Source organism: Hemibagrus wyckioides, linkage group LG19, assembly GCF_019097595.1.
Source record: "Hemibagrus wyckioides isolate EC202008001 linkage group LG19, SWU_Hwy_1.0, whole genome shotgun sequence".
NCBI classification, from domain to species: domain Eukaryota; kingdom Metazoa; phylum Chordata; class Actinopteri; order Siluriformes; family Bagridae; genus Hemibagrus; species Hemibagrus wyckioides.
In genome coordinates this window covers 11191122-11212445 of record NC_080728.1, presented here as the reverse complement: position 1 = coordinate 11212445, position 21324 = coordinate 11191122, and the positions used below count along the sequence as shown (strand labels likewise).

The 21324-nt window shown below is 39.1% G+C and overlaps 1 protein-coding gene across 2 annotated transcripts in view; it reads left to right on the top strand.

The window, feature by feature from the left end:
* The window catches only part of ahcyl2b (adenosylhomocysteinase like 2b), a 30630-nt gene that overhangs the window by 4242 nt on the left and 5064 nt on the right, over nt 1-21324 (top strand). Inside the window, exons 2-10 of one of the 2 annotated variants that reach the window (XM_058416720.1) lie at nt 17492-17600; nt 17793-17936; nt 18400-18500; nt 18591-18693; nt 18781-18875; nt 18985-19091; nt 20105-20221; nt 20332-20395; nt 21177-21265. In XM_058416720.1, the coding sequence (XP_058272703.1) occupies nt 17492-17600; nt 17793-17936; nt 18400-18500; nt 18591-18693; nt 18781-18875; nt 18985-19091; nt 20105-20221; nt 20332-20395; nt 21177-21265 (929 nt within the window). Of the gene's footprint in view, nt 1-17488; nt 17601-17792; nt 17937-18399; nt 18501-18590; nt 18694-18780; nt 18876-18984; nt 19092-20104; nt 20222-20331; nt 20396-21176; nt 21266-21324 lie in introns of both variants that reach the window. The other variant, XM_058416719.1, reaches the window with a different exon arrangement.

Genomic DNA, 21324 nt, shown 5'->3' with positions numbered 1-21324 from the left:
CCTCATCATGCCACCTGTTAGTGGGTGGGATATATTAGGCAGCAAGTGAACATTTTGTCCTCAAAGTCGATGTGTTAGAAGCAGGAAAAATGGACAAGCGTAAGGATTTGAGCGAGTTTGACAAGGGCCAGATTGTAATGGCTAGGTGACTGGATCAGAGCATCTCCAAATCTGCAGCTCTTGTGGGGTGTTCCCGGTCTGCAGTGGTCAGTATCTATCAGAAGTGGTCCAAGGATGGAACAGTGATGAACAGGGTCATGGGTGGCCAAAGCTCATTGATGCACGTGGGAAACGAAGGCTGGCCCGTGTGATCCGATCCAATAGACAAGCTACTGTTGCTCAAATTGCTGAATAAGTTAATGCTGATTCTGATAGAAAGGTGTCAGAATACAGAATACAGGTCAGTGCTGTTTTGGCAGCAAAAGGGGGACCAACACAATATTATGCAGGCACTATGCCTGGTTGGTGTATAATAAATAGACTGAATATTTTTGTCGATTTTACTGTTTATTTTTCATTACAAATTAAATGTCTTCCTCTACACCGTTTCTTCCTTTTTTTTTGTCGACACTCGATGGTGAGAGAGATGATGCAAATGGATTGTGTATTATGTACGATGGTGAAGGACACATATAGTATTCTATCTTCAAAAATGTTAAGATGACGGTATATATAAAGGCATCATTCTGTGCAAACATTCGATTTGAACGTGACTCATGTCTCCCTGCTGCTGTTTGTAGTCTAAATAAGCATCTGCTCTTATGTTTCAGACACACCCATGGAGATGTAGCTGTTTTTTTTCCCCCTTGTTGTTTGTAATCTCATGCCATTAAACCATAGTTTCCACTGTTGGCAATCAGGCAACCCATGTAATGCCAACACTGAAAGGGAAAGTCCTGTAAATGGATCATAGGTAGCCAGACGATGGGAATATTCCACTAAGAAGAGGTATTATTACAGAATGCTATACTGTACATGTGTACTTCTAAAATTATAAAGTAGCCTAGTTCCTGCTTGTAAGAAGATTTTCTTAGAAAGTAGGTTGTATTCATGTTTACCATTTATAGACCGGTGGTAAAAACGAGTCTTACAGCAATGTGGGACACTGTAAGCTGTGCCTTGAATACTGACGAAAGTGTAGACTTTTTTCAGAAGATCCTAGTTTTATAGGTTACTAATAAGGGGCACAGATGTGTGTAACATTCAAGAGAGCACACTGTTGTTCACTGATGAAACATGTCACGTACCTGTGGCTTGCCGCCGCTCATGTAGGTCATCTGTTCTTTCATAATGTCAACAGCTCCAGCAATTAGTGGAAGCAAAGAAAGCTCGAGGAATTGGTCTGTCCTCAATCTGAGGAAACACATGGTGTTTTTATGTAGTACCATTTTGTTAGTCAGTGTGTTAATGACTCATGGGTTTAACCTACAGGTTTTCTGACAAGTTACAATTTCCTGGTAATAACAGTCCAATATGTGATCTGGTTAGCATGCAGAGCTTCCTGTCCCATGTGCAGTAATCAACCATTCCTGGCTTCCTGCCCTGCTCTCTTCAGCATTGGCCCACACACAAGAGCAAGCTTATCCAGATCGTTATGAATGCCTGCAGGATCACTTAGATATGCAATCAATGCACATGTTTTGAGAGAATAAACCCTATGCTTTAAATATAAATTTATTTTGTTAATTCCTTTTTCTTCACAATGGCCATATCTCAAATGGTGTGGTCCTTATTTTCTTTATGTTCATAGTCTGCACAGTGTTTTATATGGAGCCACCACTAACAATCGGCATTTAAATATCATTTAACAAAGAACCTTTTTTTCTCATATAAAGTGTTTAAGGGTGTAAAAACAGTAGTTTTTTATTTCTTCACTGGTCTCACTGAATGATGAACGATTGTAAAAGCACAAATCAAAGACAAGTGGAATGTGATAGTTATAAGGATGTATAAGTAAATGCCCACACCTAAATAATTTGTTATTGGTTTAATGATATTTCTGTTAGAAATTTTATTGGCCGTCTCACCAATCCAACCTTATATTGATGTTATTGCTAACATGAATTTCCATAAGATTTTCTCCACTACGTCAACAGGCGGCACTTATCACTATGGTGTAAAGTTAAGGGACGTTGATGAATGCAGAAATAGAAACACAGAGAACCTACAGTGCCCAGGTGTGTAGAGTTGTATTGTTTGCCTGAACAATTAATTGCCTTGAATTCCTGCTCTTGGTTTTCTGTGCTCTTGGCTTCAGCTCAGAAGACTGCATTTGTTGTCCAGAGAGTTGTCTATGGGAGACAAGAATTTTATTTTGAAGCTGGCAAAAGGGGGAAAAATCTCATATTCAAATCTCTTAAGTGTATAGCAAAAATAAACAAATATTGGCATTGCTGTTTCACATGTCTCCCATGTCTTCTTGTCAGTTCCAATCATGATACTCTCTTGTATTAAATGTCTGGTAATTGATTTTGCATATCTAGACATATACTGTTTATGCAGCACAAGTGTGTGGAGAAAGTGCCGAAAAACGTAATAACTCTAAGCAGACTGATCATGAAACGGAAGTGCCTGCACTTGGGTCTAAAGAGCCACACACATTACACTGTGTTTATTAATATGGTCAGAGAATGCTTAAAGACATATATGTTATAAGCTCATTGCACCAAACATTCCAGCATTTGTGTAGTAAAATAGCTTTAGAGCTAATTCTGGATGAAAAATGAAAGGACATAAGGGAGTTATGTGTAGGGTCAAGTCTAGGAAGCTCAATGAAACTGACATGACAGACTGATTTATGAAGAGTAAGATTAGAGATTATACAAGGCATAAACAAACAAATCTTCTGTCAAATCTGTGGCTAATGTATCTGACACACAGTGTTGGAACACTTCCTGAATCGTACACCATGTTTGTTCATAAACACCGATTTGCTGTTGATGACTTGATGTAGCTCTGTAGCAATATGCAATATGATCCCTGGTCCTGCTTGTCAAAATCCTGTCTCATATATGGATACACATGCAGCTGTTAACGCTGTTGAAACAATTTTTGCCTTAAATGCTGAGGCCTATATATATATTAACCTATTTATAGATGACTGATAAGAATTTTCTGTATTTTCTATACTTGTTTGTCTGTTAATGTATGTGTCTTCATCTAAAGTTATTTTTCATCTCTATCAAATGACTAATGGAAAATAGTGGCTAAAATAACTAATCCATTCTGTTTTTCATGAAAGACATTGCATCTAAGTTTTATGATGACAAAATTTTGAGCATACCAGTAACATAATAGCTTGAAAGCTGGTACATTTAAGATGCACAGACATCTCAGCCAATGGATTTGAAATGAAACATTAAATATGTGAAATCTGAAGCGTTTTAATTCATAACCCTTTCATATTAATGGTCGGTTCCTATAATACATATCGACGTGCTGGACTTGCTAGCAGTGAATATCACTGATGCAGTCAAACTCTACCAGGTTATCACTCTGACTCTTGTAAAAGGACATTAGAGATTTTGCTCTGCGAGGGTTGTCATCATGCTGTGAAGTTGTTTTCTGTATGTTACCATACTATGAAGGTTGGCTTGTGCACAGGAAAATGGGAGGCTGTTATATTTATGGCTTAATTGTTACCAGCCGCTTGTACTTAGGTGGATTACTATGTGTACTTTGTTCATCTGAATAATTTCCAGATTTCATCTTATAAAACAGCCCAGTGCACAAAAGTTGGACTTGATAAGCTGTTTGAATAGCGTCTCTGTGACGTACTTTCTCTTTATCACAAGTACACTTTCAAACAGGAAGAAAAAAGATCACAATAAAATACAGCCAGTATGTGTTTGATGTCTAGCTGCATGGTTTTCACCGACAGCAGGACCATTGGGCTATTCGTTAAGGACAGTTAGACCTTTTTTAGCAGATGCCCTGTGATAGATGTTGCTGCTTTACCTTTGCTTTATGCACCAGATGTGGAGTTGAGAAGTGTTGCTTTAACAAACTTAATTAACTCCTCCTCAATTGTAGTTCATTTAGAAATATACTTCAGCAAGCCAAAACAAACAAACCAACTGTCATAGTGTTTAGATTGTGTTCTGTTCATCTGTGTGAAATTCTCCTTTGTAAGAGATCTCGGCAGCAAGCAGGATTTTTTTTTTAGGAATAATCATTTAACCGATCTAAACAGGATCAAGATCACGGTATGATCAAATTTTGAAGTATACTTCAAGAACATCTAAAGTATGTATATTTGTACTTGAACATTTGACCTGGAGCATACTAGCTTGCGTTCATCCCCTTTTCAGTGTTATCCCCCTGATTTATTCATTACTGGTTTTACATTTAGCTGCAGCAGTTTAGTTGCATGTATCATCAGTTTATTAATTTAAAACGGATCCGTGTTTGTGCAAGAATATATCGATTAAAATAATCCTTCTGTTGAACTGTTCACAGAGGAATGCAGCCGCTCACAATGAGGCCTGGTTTTAAAAATGCTGCGTCACAAAGAACTCTTACAATAGAGCCACTTTGCCGTCTGGACTGTTTCCTCTCTGCCTGCTGATACAAGGCTCGGGTCATTCTAGTACAGAAACTGTTCTACATGTCTAGGGGATTTTCCATCACAGTCATTAGCAGGATGTTAAGTTGCATGTTAGTAAGGCTTTGCTCTACAGCCAAACATTTTTATACCCACATGTTGTGTGACTGATACAATATTAAGCAAAGAGCTGTCCTAAAATTACTAGCCTAAATATGACTTTCACACCACAGTGTGTTAAACGTAATTATAGCACTGCATGAAGGAAAACGCTATTTTCAATAGCATGCCCATGCAAACCTGTAATTTAACTACAACTTCAGCCCTCAATCCCCATCATTAGAATGGGGACATAATTGTCAAACTGCAGACAAATGAGCTCTATTTTTTTTCTCTTATTTTGTCATGTTGGTGGCCATTTTGTTCCATCTTGCTTTCAAATGATTTCTTCATAGGTTAGCCCATTAACTGTAAAGACTTTGTTACTTGTCTTGCATGTTTTTACAGAATAACACCTATGATTAGAGACAGAAGCTAACGTACATGTTTGAGCATGTTTTGTCTGTCTTTGCTAAAGCATGAGCTGTACATCAGATTTGCCTGATGACTCGCTATAGTTTCTGCTTCCCATCACCTTTGTGCGAAAATTTCTGGAGTTATTAACTCCCAGCACGTTTAACTAGCTAAGTTAAGCATGCTAAGTGCAAAGTCGTCTTGTCCGCACTGTTATGATGCTTCTACTAAACATTAAATGCGGGATTTTCGAACTCAGAATTGTCATTTTCAAGTTTAGAATGTTCAAGATACAAAGTGAGAAATATATAAAGGACACCTCCATGAAAGTGGGTTTCGTTAGTGTGATAATTTATCAGCACCTAATGATTTGTACGTTTACTGTGACACGGGTAAAATAAGGAGCGGTTCTTTTATGGTATATTTTTGCAAAACACCGGCATCCGTTAAATAGATTTCAGACTTGTAGCTAATCCAGAGTGAGTGTCTTGTTGCACCACAACACAGCTCCTCATGCTAAGATGCTATCCTGCATCAAATCAGTCCTGCATGCTTGGGAGTAATATTAATAATAATAATAATTATATATAAATAATAATTTTGATACACTATATTGCCAAACGTTTTGGTACACCCCTCCAAATCCTTGAATTCAGGGGTTGGGCCTGGCCTCTTAGTTCAAGTGAAACGAACTCTTAATGCATTAACATATCAAGACATTTAGGCAATTTCATACTCCTAACTTTGTGGGAACAGTTTGGTAGATGACCCCCTCCTGTTCCAACATGACTGCGCACCAGTGCACAAAGCAAGGCCATGGATGAGCGAGTTTGGTGTGGAGGAACTTGACTGGCCTGCACAGAGTCCTGATTTCAACCTGATTGAACACATTTGGGATGAATTAGAGTGGAGACTGCGAATTCCAGATGTGAATTCAATGATTTGTCCCAACACTTTTGGCAATATAGTAATGTGTTAAAATACTTTTTTGCACTAGTCTTAACACCTCAGTGATCAGTATATGACCATTGTTCCCAGCAAAAACCTAACTCTGGAATGTACTGCACTTGGTATCCTTTAATTAAAAGGACTGTTAATGATTAAGTATAGCAGTTAATGTCTGTGAGAGAAAACCTGTAATATATAGTTCTCATCTTTCTAAAAATCCCTCTCAATGTGGATAAAGTAGCACGCGAGGCTTCATGTCCGGACTTGTATCTCATGCCCTATTAGATTCTTTGGCACCTGTTGGAGCATTAGCCCTTTCACTACTGGAAGAGCAGTTTTACCCTCGTTCACTTAATTCCTGAAAGAATGTCATGTTTCAAAGGCCTAAACACTTTGCTATGAGGATTGCCTTAAGACTGAATTAGCTGTGTGCATGAACTTGGTTGATCTTGGGTGGAGTACTGATTTCAAGTCACAACAGTTGTGTAATATCTGTTGAACATTTCCCCAAATTCTGGCAGCTGTGAATAAAATAGCTACTTAGAAAAATTTTGGTCTATTGGCAAATCATTTCATTTAATTTTTGTAGTAATCATGAAAGTGAATCATTAGCAAAATCGGTAGCATTTCAATGTTTCACCATCACTTTTTATGACTTGATGGGGTCATAGTTTACATCATGTGCATTAATGGTTGTCATCACTATTTAAATATACAGTTTAAGAAAAGAAAGATCCTCTAACTATGGAAATTATTAAATTAATTAATTATTTTGTGTCATCAGTCAGCTTGTGTCAAAAACCAGTAGCCTGTTTTTGTTTACTTTCCCCAGTACAGCTACTATATTTGTAGCCTCCTGGTGGTGGATTGTCCATGATTGTCGCAGCAGCGATCACACTCAGATTTTAAATCAACAGATTCTGAGACTGACAGAGCTTGTTGGCCATCTTTGGTCTAAGTGACTTTAAGTCAGGTGCAAGTTATGAATAAAGCTTATGACTATATGGTGGTGGTAGCTCTGGCACAACCAAGCTGGCACCATTGGGCCCTTGAGCAAGACCCTCAAACCCCCCTGCTCCAGGGACGCTGCACCATGGCTGACCCTGCGCTCTGACCCCAACCCCCATGGATGGGATATGCAAAGAAAGAATTTCATGGTGCAGTAATGTATATGTGACAAATAAAGACAACTTAACTTATAAAATATTCTATTACAACGTGTAATTTTGACAAGAGTTAGACAGAAAACAGTATAGCATAAACCTGATTTAAACCAAGAATTCCTCCTGGGATTTGTTTTACAGTTAATGGGGTTACAAAGACGGGGTTGTGTATCAGGAAAGCATTTATTGCAAATGGTGCTAATCACATCAGCATTATGATTCATTCATAATTAGGTTTGCTCTCATATCTGTGCATATAGGAAAAAACCTCAGTTACAGTGAATTCAGCTGTACCAGTGATACTTTGACATTTTCTCTAATACTTAAGTGAAATGAGAAAAAAGTAATTGGTCATGCTTCTGGTGCATATATCCCCTTCAGGTTAACACACACAATGCTTGATCACCTGTAAATTTTTAACATATTGTTTATGCTTAGAGGACATACTGATTTTTGCTCATTTTCTTTAACCGTGTACATGTTCTGCATTATGGTATTTTTCAAAGGTTGAACTCCCCTGGGATGGAAAAACTCAGTGCTGATTCTCTTTTAAGTCAAGAGTTTGTTATTTTTTCCCTTATCCTGACTGACAACAACTCGTAGCCCTCCTTTGACACTTTTTGAAAAAACAGGCCATGAATTTCTTTTGATATTTTTTTTTATCTATTCACAGCTTTATAAATGATCACCACACTGTTGTTGTTCAATTGGAGACGCCGTAGGACCTTTTGTGCAAAGCATCTATTCCTTCATCTGAACTTGCGGTTGCTTTCCACGCTTATCAGCACTGCACATGTAGCACACTTCATAAGAAGACATTTTTAGTGCCGGTTCAGGCCCCTATCCAGACTTGAAGGAACATCACACTTTTGCTGTTCAGTGCTTACTCAGAGCCTCAGAGGGACACCATCTGGCACATAAATAGAAGCTTTTATCCACAAACCACAAGACAATGATTGCCTCTTGTCACGTGGTGCATTTGCAAAGGTTTTCAGAACTGGCTCACAGGAGCAGGTTTACGGCCACCTGAGTGCACTTAGGGTTTTATTGAAGCTGCCGCTCTGCTCCAGTCAAAGGATGGTTTTGTCCTCTGATGCTGAATATGAATGACCAGAATAGATGGATATACACTGATATAAGGGGTAACATTAAAAGCACTTGCTTAATATTGTGTAGGTCCCCCTTGCACTGCCGGTACCACTGCTGTGGTATCTGGCACCAGGACATTTTGAGCAGGTCCTATAAGTTCTGTGAGTTGGGGCCTCCATGTATCAGACTTGCTTGTCCAGCACATCCTGCAAAAGCTTGATCGAACTGAGATCTGGGGAATTTGGAGGCCAAGACAACACCTTGAACTCTTTACTATGTTCCTCATGAATTTTTTTTGCACTGCTTTTAGGAGTGTACTTGGTTTGCAACAGTGTAGCTAGTACCTGACCACATAAAAGCAGAACATTTCCCAGTGTATCACAATGCTGCCACTGGATTGCCTTCTTCCATTGTGCATCTTGGTGCCATCTCTTCCCCAAACAATTAAAGTATATACCCCCCTCCACATGATGTACAAGAAATGTGCTTCATTAGACCAAGCTGCCTTCTTCCCTTGCTCCACTGTCCAGTTCTGATGCTCAGTTGCCCATTGTTGGTGCTCTCGGCAGTGGACAGGGTCAGCATGGACACTCTGACCGGTCTGCAGCAACACAGCAAGCTGCAATGGACTGTGTGTTCTGACACCTTTCTGTCAAAGCCAGCATCAACTTTTTCAGCAGTTTGTGCTTCAGAAGCACTTCTGTGTGATTGAACCAGACAGGCCAGCATTCACTCCTCATGTGTGTCAGTGAGCCTTGGCTACCCATGACCCTGATGCTGCTTCACCGGTCGTCCTTGCTTGAACTACTTTTGCTAGGTACTATCCACTGCATACTCTGAGCACACTACAAGACCTGCTGTGTTGGAGATGGCCCAGTCATCTAGCCATAACAATTTTGCTCTTGTCAAAGTTGCTCAGCTCTTTATGCTAACCTTGAGAACAGACCTGCTTCCTAATATATTCCAGCCGATTCCAGGAGCCACTGTAAACAGATGATCAATGTTATTCACTTCATCTGTCAGCGGTTTTAATGTTATAGAAGATAGATTTGATTTGTGCTTTGGAGTCATGACACTGAGGTACTGAAAAAGAATACCTGAAGACTTGGTATTACCTGTGCTTGCATTTTTTAGGGCTCATTAAGCAGAGTTAACAAATATAAACCCATGATGAATAGAAGGTAAAGAAATCATTGAAAAACTTACATACTTCTCTCTTTATGTTGTAAATGATTAGTTAGCTAATATCTTCCTGTGTTCACATCTGAGCAAAGTTTGCAAAATGTTTGCAAAGAGAATGCATTCATCTACATAAAACAAAGGTTTAGCTTTAAGAATTTGTCTTCTTTTTTCCACATTTTGTAGTACTAGAATGTGGAATTAAAATGGACTTCTGTGAATTTGATTTACATTTGAATATGCAAAATATATTTTTATTTGCGAGGATTTGATCAGCTTGTGTAGTCGTACTTGTCTGCAGTGATTATGTTGCTGTGGATTTGAGACCCTGTGGCAAGAAGTCCTGTAGTAATGCATCGTTGAAGGCTCTTATTGACATTACTGACTTTTTTTTTTCCTCCAAAGCACAGCTGATGCTCAGTACCAAGAGGCATCTCTCAGCAGAAGAGAGAGGAAGTTTGTTTTATTAATGGCAGGGAATCATATCAGATGGCTCTGCATAAAAGTTTTTTAATTGACCCTATGTGGCGCACCCCCCTACCCTGCAGCTGAGCAAAGAATCCTCTTCTCATAGAGGGATTACTTTACACGCACATTTTGTATAACACTTTTAACACAATAACACAATGCTTTATTTCTGTATGTTCTTCATTATACAAAGACACTCACTGTGGTATTGAATCAATTGAATATACTAAAGGTGTTATGACAGGCTGTGATTGCTCTGCTCTGCTTTTTCCACTGCCGCCCTTTGAACTGCCTTCTGTTTATGAATACTGATTGTGGACTCATCAGACTTCACCTTCTACATCTGTTGACCGGAAAAAAGCAGTATCAAAGATCAAGCCTTGTTCACTGCTTCAAGGACTTTTAATGTTTTATTGCTGGAAAGACAAGCTAGTTAAAACTGTACTAATGTCACATTGTCCTTGGGGAACAAATATCTGTGTATATGATTACTGGAAAAAATATCTGTGGTTTAATCAATATTGTGTCCACATCCTTACTTATACTAATTTGGACTGACCACCTTGTTGCTTTAGTTAACTCAAAATAGTGTAGCTGTATAACCTTAAGGTGAAGCAAGGAGCAAATCTACTAGAGCTACTTTTCGTTATTTCAGAGAATAAAACTTGTCAAAAATGTTCAGGTTTTTACACAGTTGCTAACTGCATGCAATTGCACATTGTTGACCTTTTCTTATACTTCACACGGATTTCTCCTACACAATACTCCTCCTCGCCTGCTACTTTTGCTTTGTGCAAATTATTGCCATATTGTGTGCCTTAGAATTAAATTGCATACCCTTATGTAGAATCGAAATGGACAAATTAATACATTCAATGTAGCCTACATCGAAAACAGGAAGGTGTTCAGTTTTATAATATAGTCTGAAGTTTTGTCAGCCAGTATGCTTGTGCAAACTGCGATGTGCTAGCTCATTTCAGATGTCTAGGGCTCAACCCAAAGGTGGACCACACCCTTTTTTTCACTTTTTATTCACAATAGACCAATGTCATGTTTACTAGTTGGCATCACATCACAAAAGCTCCTCCTTTGCCTCTAACCCTGCTAACCGTAGACATCTTGACCAAAATGATTCAGTATGCCATAAGTATCTTATTATGTAACTATCCCAATTTAGTGGAAGTGAAAGTTCTAGCGCAAACAATTGCCTGTGACTTTTTAGCTGCTGGCTAGACTGCAGCATTGAATCAGTTAGCAGGAAGAAGAGTTTTAAACAATTTTGCCTTCCACCACAGCTACAAGAACAATCTACTCAGAAGAATGAATAAGTGAGGCTTGGGATAGGTAGTGGAAATGAGAAATTCTTCTCATTATTATTTTTGTCACATGAGTGGCTCTATTAGGTTGCAGGATTCTTTGAACTGTGGTAGTTGTTTCACATTCCCACTGTATCGAACATCAGTTTGGCCATATGTGTACTGTTTATTATTTCTGACCAGCATGACATTGGGAGTCGTTTGACCTCTTAACATTTGTCACTGCAGTTCAGCTGTTCTTAATGTATAGTGTGTACACAGTCTTTATAGGCTATAGCATGGGCCCGCTCTCAGCTGGGAGAGAGATTGATAAACAGTCAAAGGAGTGTTTTCCTCCAAATTCTTCACAGGTTTGGTTAGTAATATGAATCTCTATAAACCTCATTCTTGTGGCCTCTTGGAAACTGATTCTTTGAAATGTGACAGCTCTATCTAAACTCTGGGGGTGGATCTCAGTGAACTTGTTGATTAGTTAACAACATTAGTTAACAATAAATGAATGACTCAGTTGCCAAGCAAAGATGATAAAACTACACAATTAGGCAAAACAAAGCAAATATGAATGAAATATATTGCAGTTCTTTTAAAAATGTTATTCAGGAAGTACATCCTTTCATTAAATTGAGAGTATGTTGCCATGCTTATATCACATCATCAGCACACTAACTGATATCACTAACTTGGACAAACCACCATGTTTCTCAAAATTCTACTTATTAGCTGTAGTTTTATTTAAAGCACTGCCAACTTTTCAAAGGTACTATTGTAATATGTTATTGTGCATAATCCATTGCGGTCTTAAATTATTTATTAATTCAGGTTATAATTATTTAGCCATGTTGCGGTACATTTTTAACATGGAAGTCATGGAATATCGTCACACTACTATAGTCGCTGGTTTCTGAATGGCACAAGAAAAGTGTTTGCCCTATCATTGCCAGGAGCAGGACGGATGACATCCTCTCTCCTATTGTCATTTACAGTGATGCTAGCCAATTGTGGGCATCTGTGAGCTCAGCAATGTGGAAGAGGGTAGATCACACTTTGTGTTATGTTACCCTGTGACACAGTGTAGCAGCAGTTCTGAAAAGATCTGGCTGGCTTTCATGTGTTGTGTGTAGAAATTTATTTTATTTACCCTTTATCATCTGTTGTAAATGTATTTCTTTTTTTTCATAAGTCTGCAAACAGTTTTTAGATGAGGAGGCTGCTTGTTCTTCTCAGAGAGAGAGTAGATTGTTGTATTAAATAAATTCATTATTTGCTATAGGAAAAGCTAATTATGTGCATTTCCACCAAAAATAGCCTGTTAGGTGATATAAATTAGTATCTCAGTACTCACTGGTGGAATACACTGTTGGGGTTTATGTGACTTCAACACAACAGACTGAGCTTATTGCATCCTTTGAATGAAGACTTATTAAAAGTGTCTTTTTGTATTTATTTGCCCCAGTGTCCTGTTGTTTTGAGCACTTTAATCCCTACATGAAGCCTTTAGAGCTATGGAACTGTTCAGTGGAGCTGTTATTAACATACTATTGCGTCTAAATCTGTCTGTTGTCTCCAATCCTAAAGTGTTCCCTTGACACAGGGCCTGTAGTCTTCACTCCAAAAGTGGCATTTGTTGGATCTGGGCAAAATGGTTGGTTCCTTTTCTGCACTCAGATGGGTGATTTGAGGTGGTGATGTTGGCAGTCTAAGGTTTCATTCCCTCTATTTTTATTTCTTGTGAGCAAAACCTATTTCCATTCCTCAGACCCTGCTGCCATTTTACTGCTGCTCTGGTTAGTGATAGCTGGGTTCAACAACTCTATGCAGCACCGCTCTTCTAATGAGATTTATTAGGTAATTGTTAGAGGTGTTGGGCAAACTAAACTCTTCCGCTCAGCTTAACATGATTTGTGGTTGGGGCTGATCCTGGGACTTTCTCTGTTTTGATTAGCACATTACCAATTTCTCTGTTAGTGGTCTGGATCTTTTTTCCTGTATGGGAATAGCATCAGAAATGTGTGGGGGCACATACACCCAGGGTACAGTGGATAAATATTAGAATTGTAGTGATGGACACATCATTAGCGTTGACTTTAGCAAAAAAAAGTCATAGTTTCCCGTTTTGTATGTAATGTAATGTTGCAATACACCGTAATGCTATAATTGTAAGACATACTATCAAATCCTGTTGCCTTTTGCATTACACACATCAGCTGAGGAACATTCTGGATGTCAGTACAAAACCACCAGACTGCGCACACTCATCTCATGGCCAACATTTTCACTAGATGCTAGCTAGGCTCAAATGATATCTTTTCTGCCATTTGAGCAGGGCACCCCATACACCTAAATTCACTCATGTATTGCATGCTGTTTGTTTCTGTGTTATCCCAATGCATAACTCTCTGGGTGAATGTTACAGACATTAATACAGGCCAGGGAAATGCATGCTCTGTTTCATATTCATCACGATTCTGTACAAATTCCATCAGTCAGTGGTGTTAGTATGCCTATGTGTACTCAGGCAGGTCTGTTTCCTCTGCTGTCTGTCTCTCTCGCACACACAGTACATGTGCCACTCTCTTATATAAGACATTATTTTTGCTTTAGTGCTTTGATATGCAGCTCAGGCCTGGATATGCATCCCTGTAGTAACATATGACCTTTTTGTGTTGCCATAAATGGAGATTTTCTCAGATAATCCACTAATCCACCCATATTATCAGAGATTAAAATGCTTCACCTTCTGCATTTAAAGTGCCCTTGAAATCAAATTTGATGTTTTTTTGCTGTTCCCTTAGCATTATGGACACCGTTGTGATACTATTCGGAAAAGAATACTTTGTGACATATTCTTATTTTAATGTTTTAGTTCATTTCTTTTGAGAAACCACTGAAAATTGTTCATTAGTTTATATTGAAACACATTACCATCCAGATAAATGCTTTCATGAACAATATATGTCCTGCCCTTGGAGGCAGGCCTTGCTTTCCGGTAGCAGCTCAATAGTAGTAAACATGGTTTGTCTGTGTGTTTTAGTAGCATATCTTCCTTTATGCTTTTAAATGAAGTAAATGGCTTTTGTTTATCTGGTTGCCATTCATCGTAATTAGGTTTGTTCAGTTTCAGAGAAGGGGTGTGGTGTTTCCTGAACACTGTCCGTTAGGCACTTTGATTAACTATGTTAAAAGGGAGAAACTTTGTGCAGAGTCTTTTACACTATAAATTTGTCTAAAGTGTTTTTTTTTTACACTTTATTCAGTGTTTCTGCTTTTCCTGTTTCTAGAGTCTTGTTAGTTTGAAGGAGTATAGATTAGGACAAAGTGTCCCAGAGTTAATTTTCTTGTGAGTCATTAGGGTAAAAGTATGGTAAATCTTCAACTTATGTTTCTGTGTTTGAAGGTAAAATATCCTTCCTCTCCAGGGCAACTGGCTGCTTTTGAGGGGCACGTGGTTTAAAGATGACTTTTAACTAACCAATCAATCCTTTCAAAGCGACACCTGGCATTTCATGTTTCACTAAGGTCTTATAACGAGGTTGCTGAAGCACTATGACCTGCCACTTCCTGCTCATATGTCCTGCTTTTTAAGCTCTTGCACAAAGCATGCTTTGTTGAGGTCATGTAGTGGAAGCAAGTATACTTGGCAAGAGCCACCCTTCCAGGGCATGAAAATACTTTAATCACCTCATAAACTCTCACCTGAAAAATCCTTAACATACGCACCAACACTTGGGCTTGCTGTGGCCTGATTAAAGCGTCGGTTAAGCCGAACAAGGCCACAGTTAGCCTTCATTTCAAACAGCTCTGTTCTTTCCAGGCTTTGAACAATTAACAATTAAAAGACTGATGGGAGAAGTATAAAAAATGAACAATTGAGCATTGTGCAGTATGGGTAGCAGAACCAGGCAGGACTGGCCTTGAGTGAAGCGAGTATAAAAGTTCCCCCGGCAGTACTGGGTCTGTCTCTGTGTGCTTCTGTACACTTCAGTTCCATCCACTTAAACATGCTGAAAAAGAAGGATGGAGAGCGCAGCGAGCCTGTTGTGAAAAAGGTAAGAGGAGAGGCTTGCTGGGTGGGGTTCAGATGTCAGGATGGAGGAGGATCTGTGGGAAAAGGGGGTAGACAAAAGCTCATGTGTATGTTCAGTAAAGTCTCTTAAAGCACCGCTGACCTTTGTAAACCCTATAGTATCACCACTGTTGATGGCTTACTGCCAAATGAAGCCGGTGAGAGTTTAACACTGGCGTAGGACACATTGCATTCATTCATTGTGATGATAGGTGTTGGATTTGGTGTATAATTGTAGACTGCAGCTTGGAAACTGAGAATGTCTCTGATCTGCTGTTTGTGTTCGCACAACTGATCTGCTGTTTGTGTTTCTGTTAAGAAAAACATGAGACAGCCTGTGTCCAAATGTGTGCATTTGTTTCTAGCTCTTGGGAATTTCCACGGGTAAATGCTTACCTAAATGCTTTCTGATTTTGCTTATGCTGTATATACATATGTGTGGGAAAGTGTTAGCCATGCTGGTGTCACGTGTATAGTGCGTGTCATTAAATAGTGCTTTATCACTTTCTTGTCGACACCGTGACCCTGAGCAGGATAAAGTGGTTATTGAAGATGAATGAAAAGCTAGCGTGTCTATGCAGGTTCCTTTGAGGCCACTCAGTACTTGGTGTTAATGTTCATGCGGTAGAATTAAAGTTACCATTTTGTGAAACATTTACAAAGAATCGTCAGTGACACATGATTGGCTCATTGGCCTTTCTCTCCATATGAGTCAAGGTTCTGCCTGTGTAATCCAGCCTATTGTGTTACACATCTCACTTGATGAGTCAAAACCCGTTTTCACAAAGCACACAGAAAGTCAAGGTTTTCTCCATACATGCGTGTGAGACAGGGAGACTGTGTGTGTGAGTCATAGTTGTATGCTCAGTGTGTCACTGTGTGGGCTTCAACATGACTGAAATGTTTGTCGGCTAAATCAAGACTATCCATGTTTTCCTTAAAATTATAGGTTTCGTAAATGTATTTAGCAAAATGGGGCAAGACTTTGACAATGTTTTTGTTGTTGTTATTAGTGTTATTATTACAGGGTTTTTTCCAGTCTTATTGTCATTTATGGGAACTGTTGATGTTCATGTAGTTAGCCGGGGTGGTTTAGCACTGTTGCAGTGATGAGAGTGGATGGTGCAGAAAGAGTTAACAATTTTCCTAAACGCTGTACTTTCGGCCGTAGATAGAGGACAGTTAATGTTGAATCTGAATGTCTCTCAAACCCATAGGTTCATTCAAAGGAAGCCTATTTTTAATGAGTTTGGACTTTCCAGTAAAGCCTCTTTACTGGATTCAAACACATTTTCTCCAAAACGCATTTTCTCCAATACTCAATAATCTATTCTAGTGAGCAGCACTGAGTTAATTGTTGATCAGGAGGGCATTTCACTTCACCCGATAAACCTTGAGAACTAAATATCAGTGTGTGCATTGTCATTCATTAATTGTCACTGATGATTATGATGGATAATGATTAATGTTACGCTAGCTTTGATATGATATATTGTTAGCATGGCCTTCTTATGTAAGACTACCATTTTCAACATCACTTGATGGAGCAGAAAGGATTTGAGAGCTGCTGTTCATTCAGATAATGTCCTAAACAGAGCCATTATCTGCGTGTTGTACTTTAATCCTCTCACAACACAGACATCGTTCTCTTCCTGGCAGCTGCCACGCCACGAATAGTAACATCAGTTTACCCACACATCCGACAGTTGCTGCCACCCACCTCATGGGGCACATTTCCAAAGCATTTTCAGAGACTTCAGGCACATTTTCCCCCAGAGGAGCCAGGGTCAGTTCTAGTTCAAATCTGGGCCGACACTACTGTTTGGTCAGAGATTGCTTTAGAGAAGAATGCTTGCCAAATCCTGTAAATGCAAACCTGATAACAGAGGTGGGGCTGCATTTTGAGATTTCAGGTATGACTAAAAACTGACTAGAGCCTCACTGTGTAATTAATTCAGTAGTACAAAGCAATGTAGAACTGTGTTTATATGTAGGAAAGTTAAAAGTGGGGTCAGTAGTTTTTAATGCAGAACATATTTTGTAAGATTCTTAATGGGTTGTCCTTGCACGACAGCTGTCAATAAACTATTTGTTATGGACTAAGCAATGCAGCCAACACTCAACCTATTGTCAATTCAGACAGCTTTGTTTGTAAACACTGCCTTCAATCTCATCCATATTCTTTCTCCTTTTCTGCAATGTGCAGCAGATCCAGTTTGCAGACCAGAAGCAGGAGTTCAACAAACGGCCCACCAAGATCGGACGGCGCTCTCTATCTCGCTCCATCTCTCAGTCCTCTACAGATAGCTACAGCTCAGGTACAAAATTGTTGCATTGACTTTTATAAGTAGAGTGGTCAGGTGTGTCTGGGTTGTGTGTTGGGAAAGAGAATTTTGTTGGGTCTTTAGGTTGATCTCCATGTTGAGAACACAAAATCAACATTATGGCTCATTACAGCATTAGTACTTAGAGTGGATTTTTGGATCATGCACTGTTCCTTGTCCCATCAGCTGCCTCCTACACTGATAGCTCAGATGATGAGACCTCTCCTCGAGACAAGCAGCAGAAGAACTCCAAAGGCAATGGAGATTTCTGCATCAAGAACATCAAGCAGGCTGAGTTTGGTCGCAGAGAGATAGAAATTGCTGAGCAGGGTAGGTGATAAACCACTTTAGTCTGTATTATATACAATAGGATGCAAGCTGGTGGCGCTTTAGCTCAAAATGCTATAGTTATCAGAATGTGGTGGGTGTTCATATATGCTGTTGGGTGCATGTGTCTGTGGGTGGAGTGGAACATGCTGTGCTCTTCCTGGGCTGCTGAGGGGCCCATATGTTCAGAGTACACTGATAGACCACATGGTGCTTCCCACTTCACCCCCTAATAACCTGCCAAACACTGAGCACACACTATTTTCTGCTCACTAATACCTCCACTGTTCCCTCTGTAGCTTCTTTTCTATTCCTGTTTTTATCATTTATCGGTTAAAAAGCAAAAGCGTGTCACAGCTTTGCATGCCTCTATAAAAATTGTGGAATTTCTAAGAATAGTTTAGTTATTGTGTTGAGTTTTATCGTCATTACTCTTAAAGTCTATACTGGGCGTGTTTCTCTGCAGAGATGCCTGCTCTCATGGCTCTGAGGAAAAGAGCTCAGGGAGAAAAGCCCCTAGCTGGAGCTAAAGTGGTGGGCTGCACTCACATCACGGCCCAGACTGCTGTAAGTAGTCTGTACCTGTAATAACAGGTCTGAACACACAAACATATGACCATTACAGATATTTGACTGTGTATTTGCTTGGGTACATAGGTGCTGATGGAGACTCTGTCTGCATTGGGTGCTCAGTGCAGATGGGCTGCCTGTAACATATATTCCACCCAGAATGAGGTGGCAGCTGCCCTGGCAGAGGGAGGTGAGGATGCTTCTTTACTCAGTTTCTTTTTCCTCTCTATGTATTGCCTCCCTATTCCCTCACTCCTATTTGTCATGTCTTTGGCAGGTTTCTCTGTGTTTGCTTGGAAGGGTGAGTCTGAGGATGATTTCTGGTGGTGCATCGATCGCTGTGTGAACGTGGAGGGTTGGCAACCCAACATGGTGAGAGGGGAACCTGCAGGTTGTCTGTCTCACCTAAATAACTGGCTTTAGATTCACCCTCTGATTACAAAGCCTCCAAACTCATCTTCATTTGTCACATCATATTCAGATTCTGGATGATGGTGGAGACCTGACACACTGGATCTATAAGAAATACCCCAATATGTTCAAGAAGATCAAAGGCATTGTGGAGGAAAGTGTGACAGGAGTTCACAGGTGAGCAGTTAGCCTTATGTTGCCTTTAAAGCTAAACTCAGCCCTGAGATTCTTCACTCACTATGTGTTTGACATATTTTAACTGGGACTTCTGACACTTGACTTGTCTATCAAAGTCTTGACACGTTATCATTTTTACTTATGTTTGTATGTGTTTAAAGTGTCAAACATTTATTTGATCAGCATTAAATTACATCCCGATCAAGGGTCCTGATAAATGTCAATTTTGCTCAGAACTGAACAGCAGCTCAGATCTGCTGACTTTTTTTTTTATTATTTTTTTTAAGAATTCTGATTTTTAATAAAAACTCAGTTTATATCTTGCTGCATCTGCTTCAAGAGCGTCATCTTCTTGGGTTGTCTACATCTCTGTTCTGAGCATCATAAATAGAGTTGTGCTTCATTGTCAGCTGTTCAAACTGTGTCTACCATCTAGTGGCTGAAAATAGGAATAGCTAACACTTCTTGTACAGAACATGATGTACTATTACTGCTTAAAGATGAGAGAGGTTTTTGAAATATGAGAACAAAGTCCTGCTGTTTCTTTCTGTAGCTAAGTATTGTTTTAAGCATAGTTGCTCTCACTTCTCATATTTCTGCTCTCTTCGGTTTAGGTAACGAGAATTGCATAAGCACTTTACACTGAAAGGTTCACAGTTAGCTTATTATGCCACTGTGACTGCATGTTTTTGTGTATTTCCTCTGCAGCTGATTATGTGTTTATTTATCTATGCCCTTGTGTTGTCATACAGGCTTTTTGGGTTCTACTTCTTTGAAATATTAATGCGTGATGATGCATGACTGTATAAACCTGTAGATTTGACAGCCTTTCTTGGCTCTTTAAGCCATCACTGTATGTACCATAATTGTTTTTTGCCTATTCCTTGTGTTTTCCCGGTCACATTCAAACACTATTTTCATTTCAGGGATTGTTGGGTACATGTAGAGACATGTTGTAGTCAGCATGTGTATATCTAGTTTTCTGTTTTTGATTTTTTTTTCTTTATGTCTAGGCTGTACCAGCTGTCAAAGGCAGGGAAACTGTGTGTGCCTGCCATGAACGTCAATGACTCAGTCACCAAGCAGAAATTTGACAATCTCTATTGCTGCCGTGAGTCAATTCTGGATGGGTAAGTCAAGCGTCATTTCTAGATGGGAGATATTTCGTTAAAGTCATGTTCTCTTAGTATTATTATAAGATGCAAATGTAGATCTTATATTTCTTTGTGTGTTTCTTTAGTTTGAAGAGGACCACAGATGTGATGTTCGGAGGGAAACAGGTGGTGGTGTGTGGTTATGGAGAGGTGAGACCCAGCCATTAATACACCAACATTCCAGTCTGTTACATATGCTCACATTTATATAAATACACACAAAGGGTTTCATGATACTTTCCAAGTAATTTACCAGTAATTTAAAGAAGTAATAGAATTCTTTGTTCAATAGATTGTACTGTTAAAGCCAGGAAAGGCACTTGGATATAAAGCTTTAAATGATTAACATGGGGCATACTTAGTGACATTACACATTAGAATAAATTAGGATTTACTTATACATGAATTTATTCAGTTATCTTCACTAACTGGCTGTGATTGTAATTTTGTTTATATTTTTTTAGAAGTGCATTAGATAACATTGTGAATGATTACAAATAAAAAAGCAAGCAGGAGGGGGATTCATAAAAACAGTCTTAAGCATGCATTTATATTTAAGCAGAAAAGAAGTATGAAAATGAGAACATCCATGAAAAAAAGACTTTTCAGAATTTAGTCTTATACAATGTGTAGCTGATAGAAGTTGACTTCAAGTCTGAAATATATCCTGATTTAAGTACATTTAGCTTGCCTTTCTTAACTGTTTGCCATGCTGCTGTTTTTTAAGCCACCTGGTTTTAACCACCATGTACTAGTTAACATCCCCCCAACAAGGACTAATATTAGTAATATGTTGGCTAACTAGTAGTTATTATTTAATTAATTATTACTGTTTTTCTTGTTACAAGTGTGAGTATGGCCACTAGGTGGTGCTATGCATTAAAAGTCTCTGTATGATACAAGGCTGATTATTTTTTGTGTATGTGTTTAGGTTGGAAAGGGCTGCTGTGCTGCTTTGAAGGCAATGGGTTCCATCGTTTATGTCACAGAAATTGACCCTATTTGTGCTTTGCAGGCCTGGTAAGCTTCTGTTTATGAAATGTGAGGGATAAATTGGGGCTTGATGCATTATACATGCC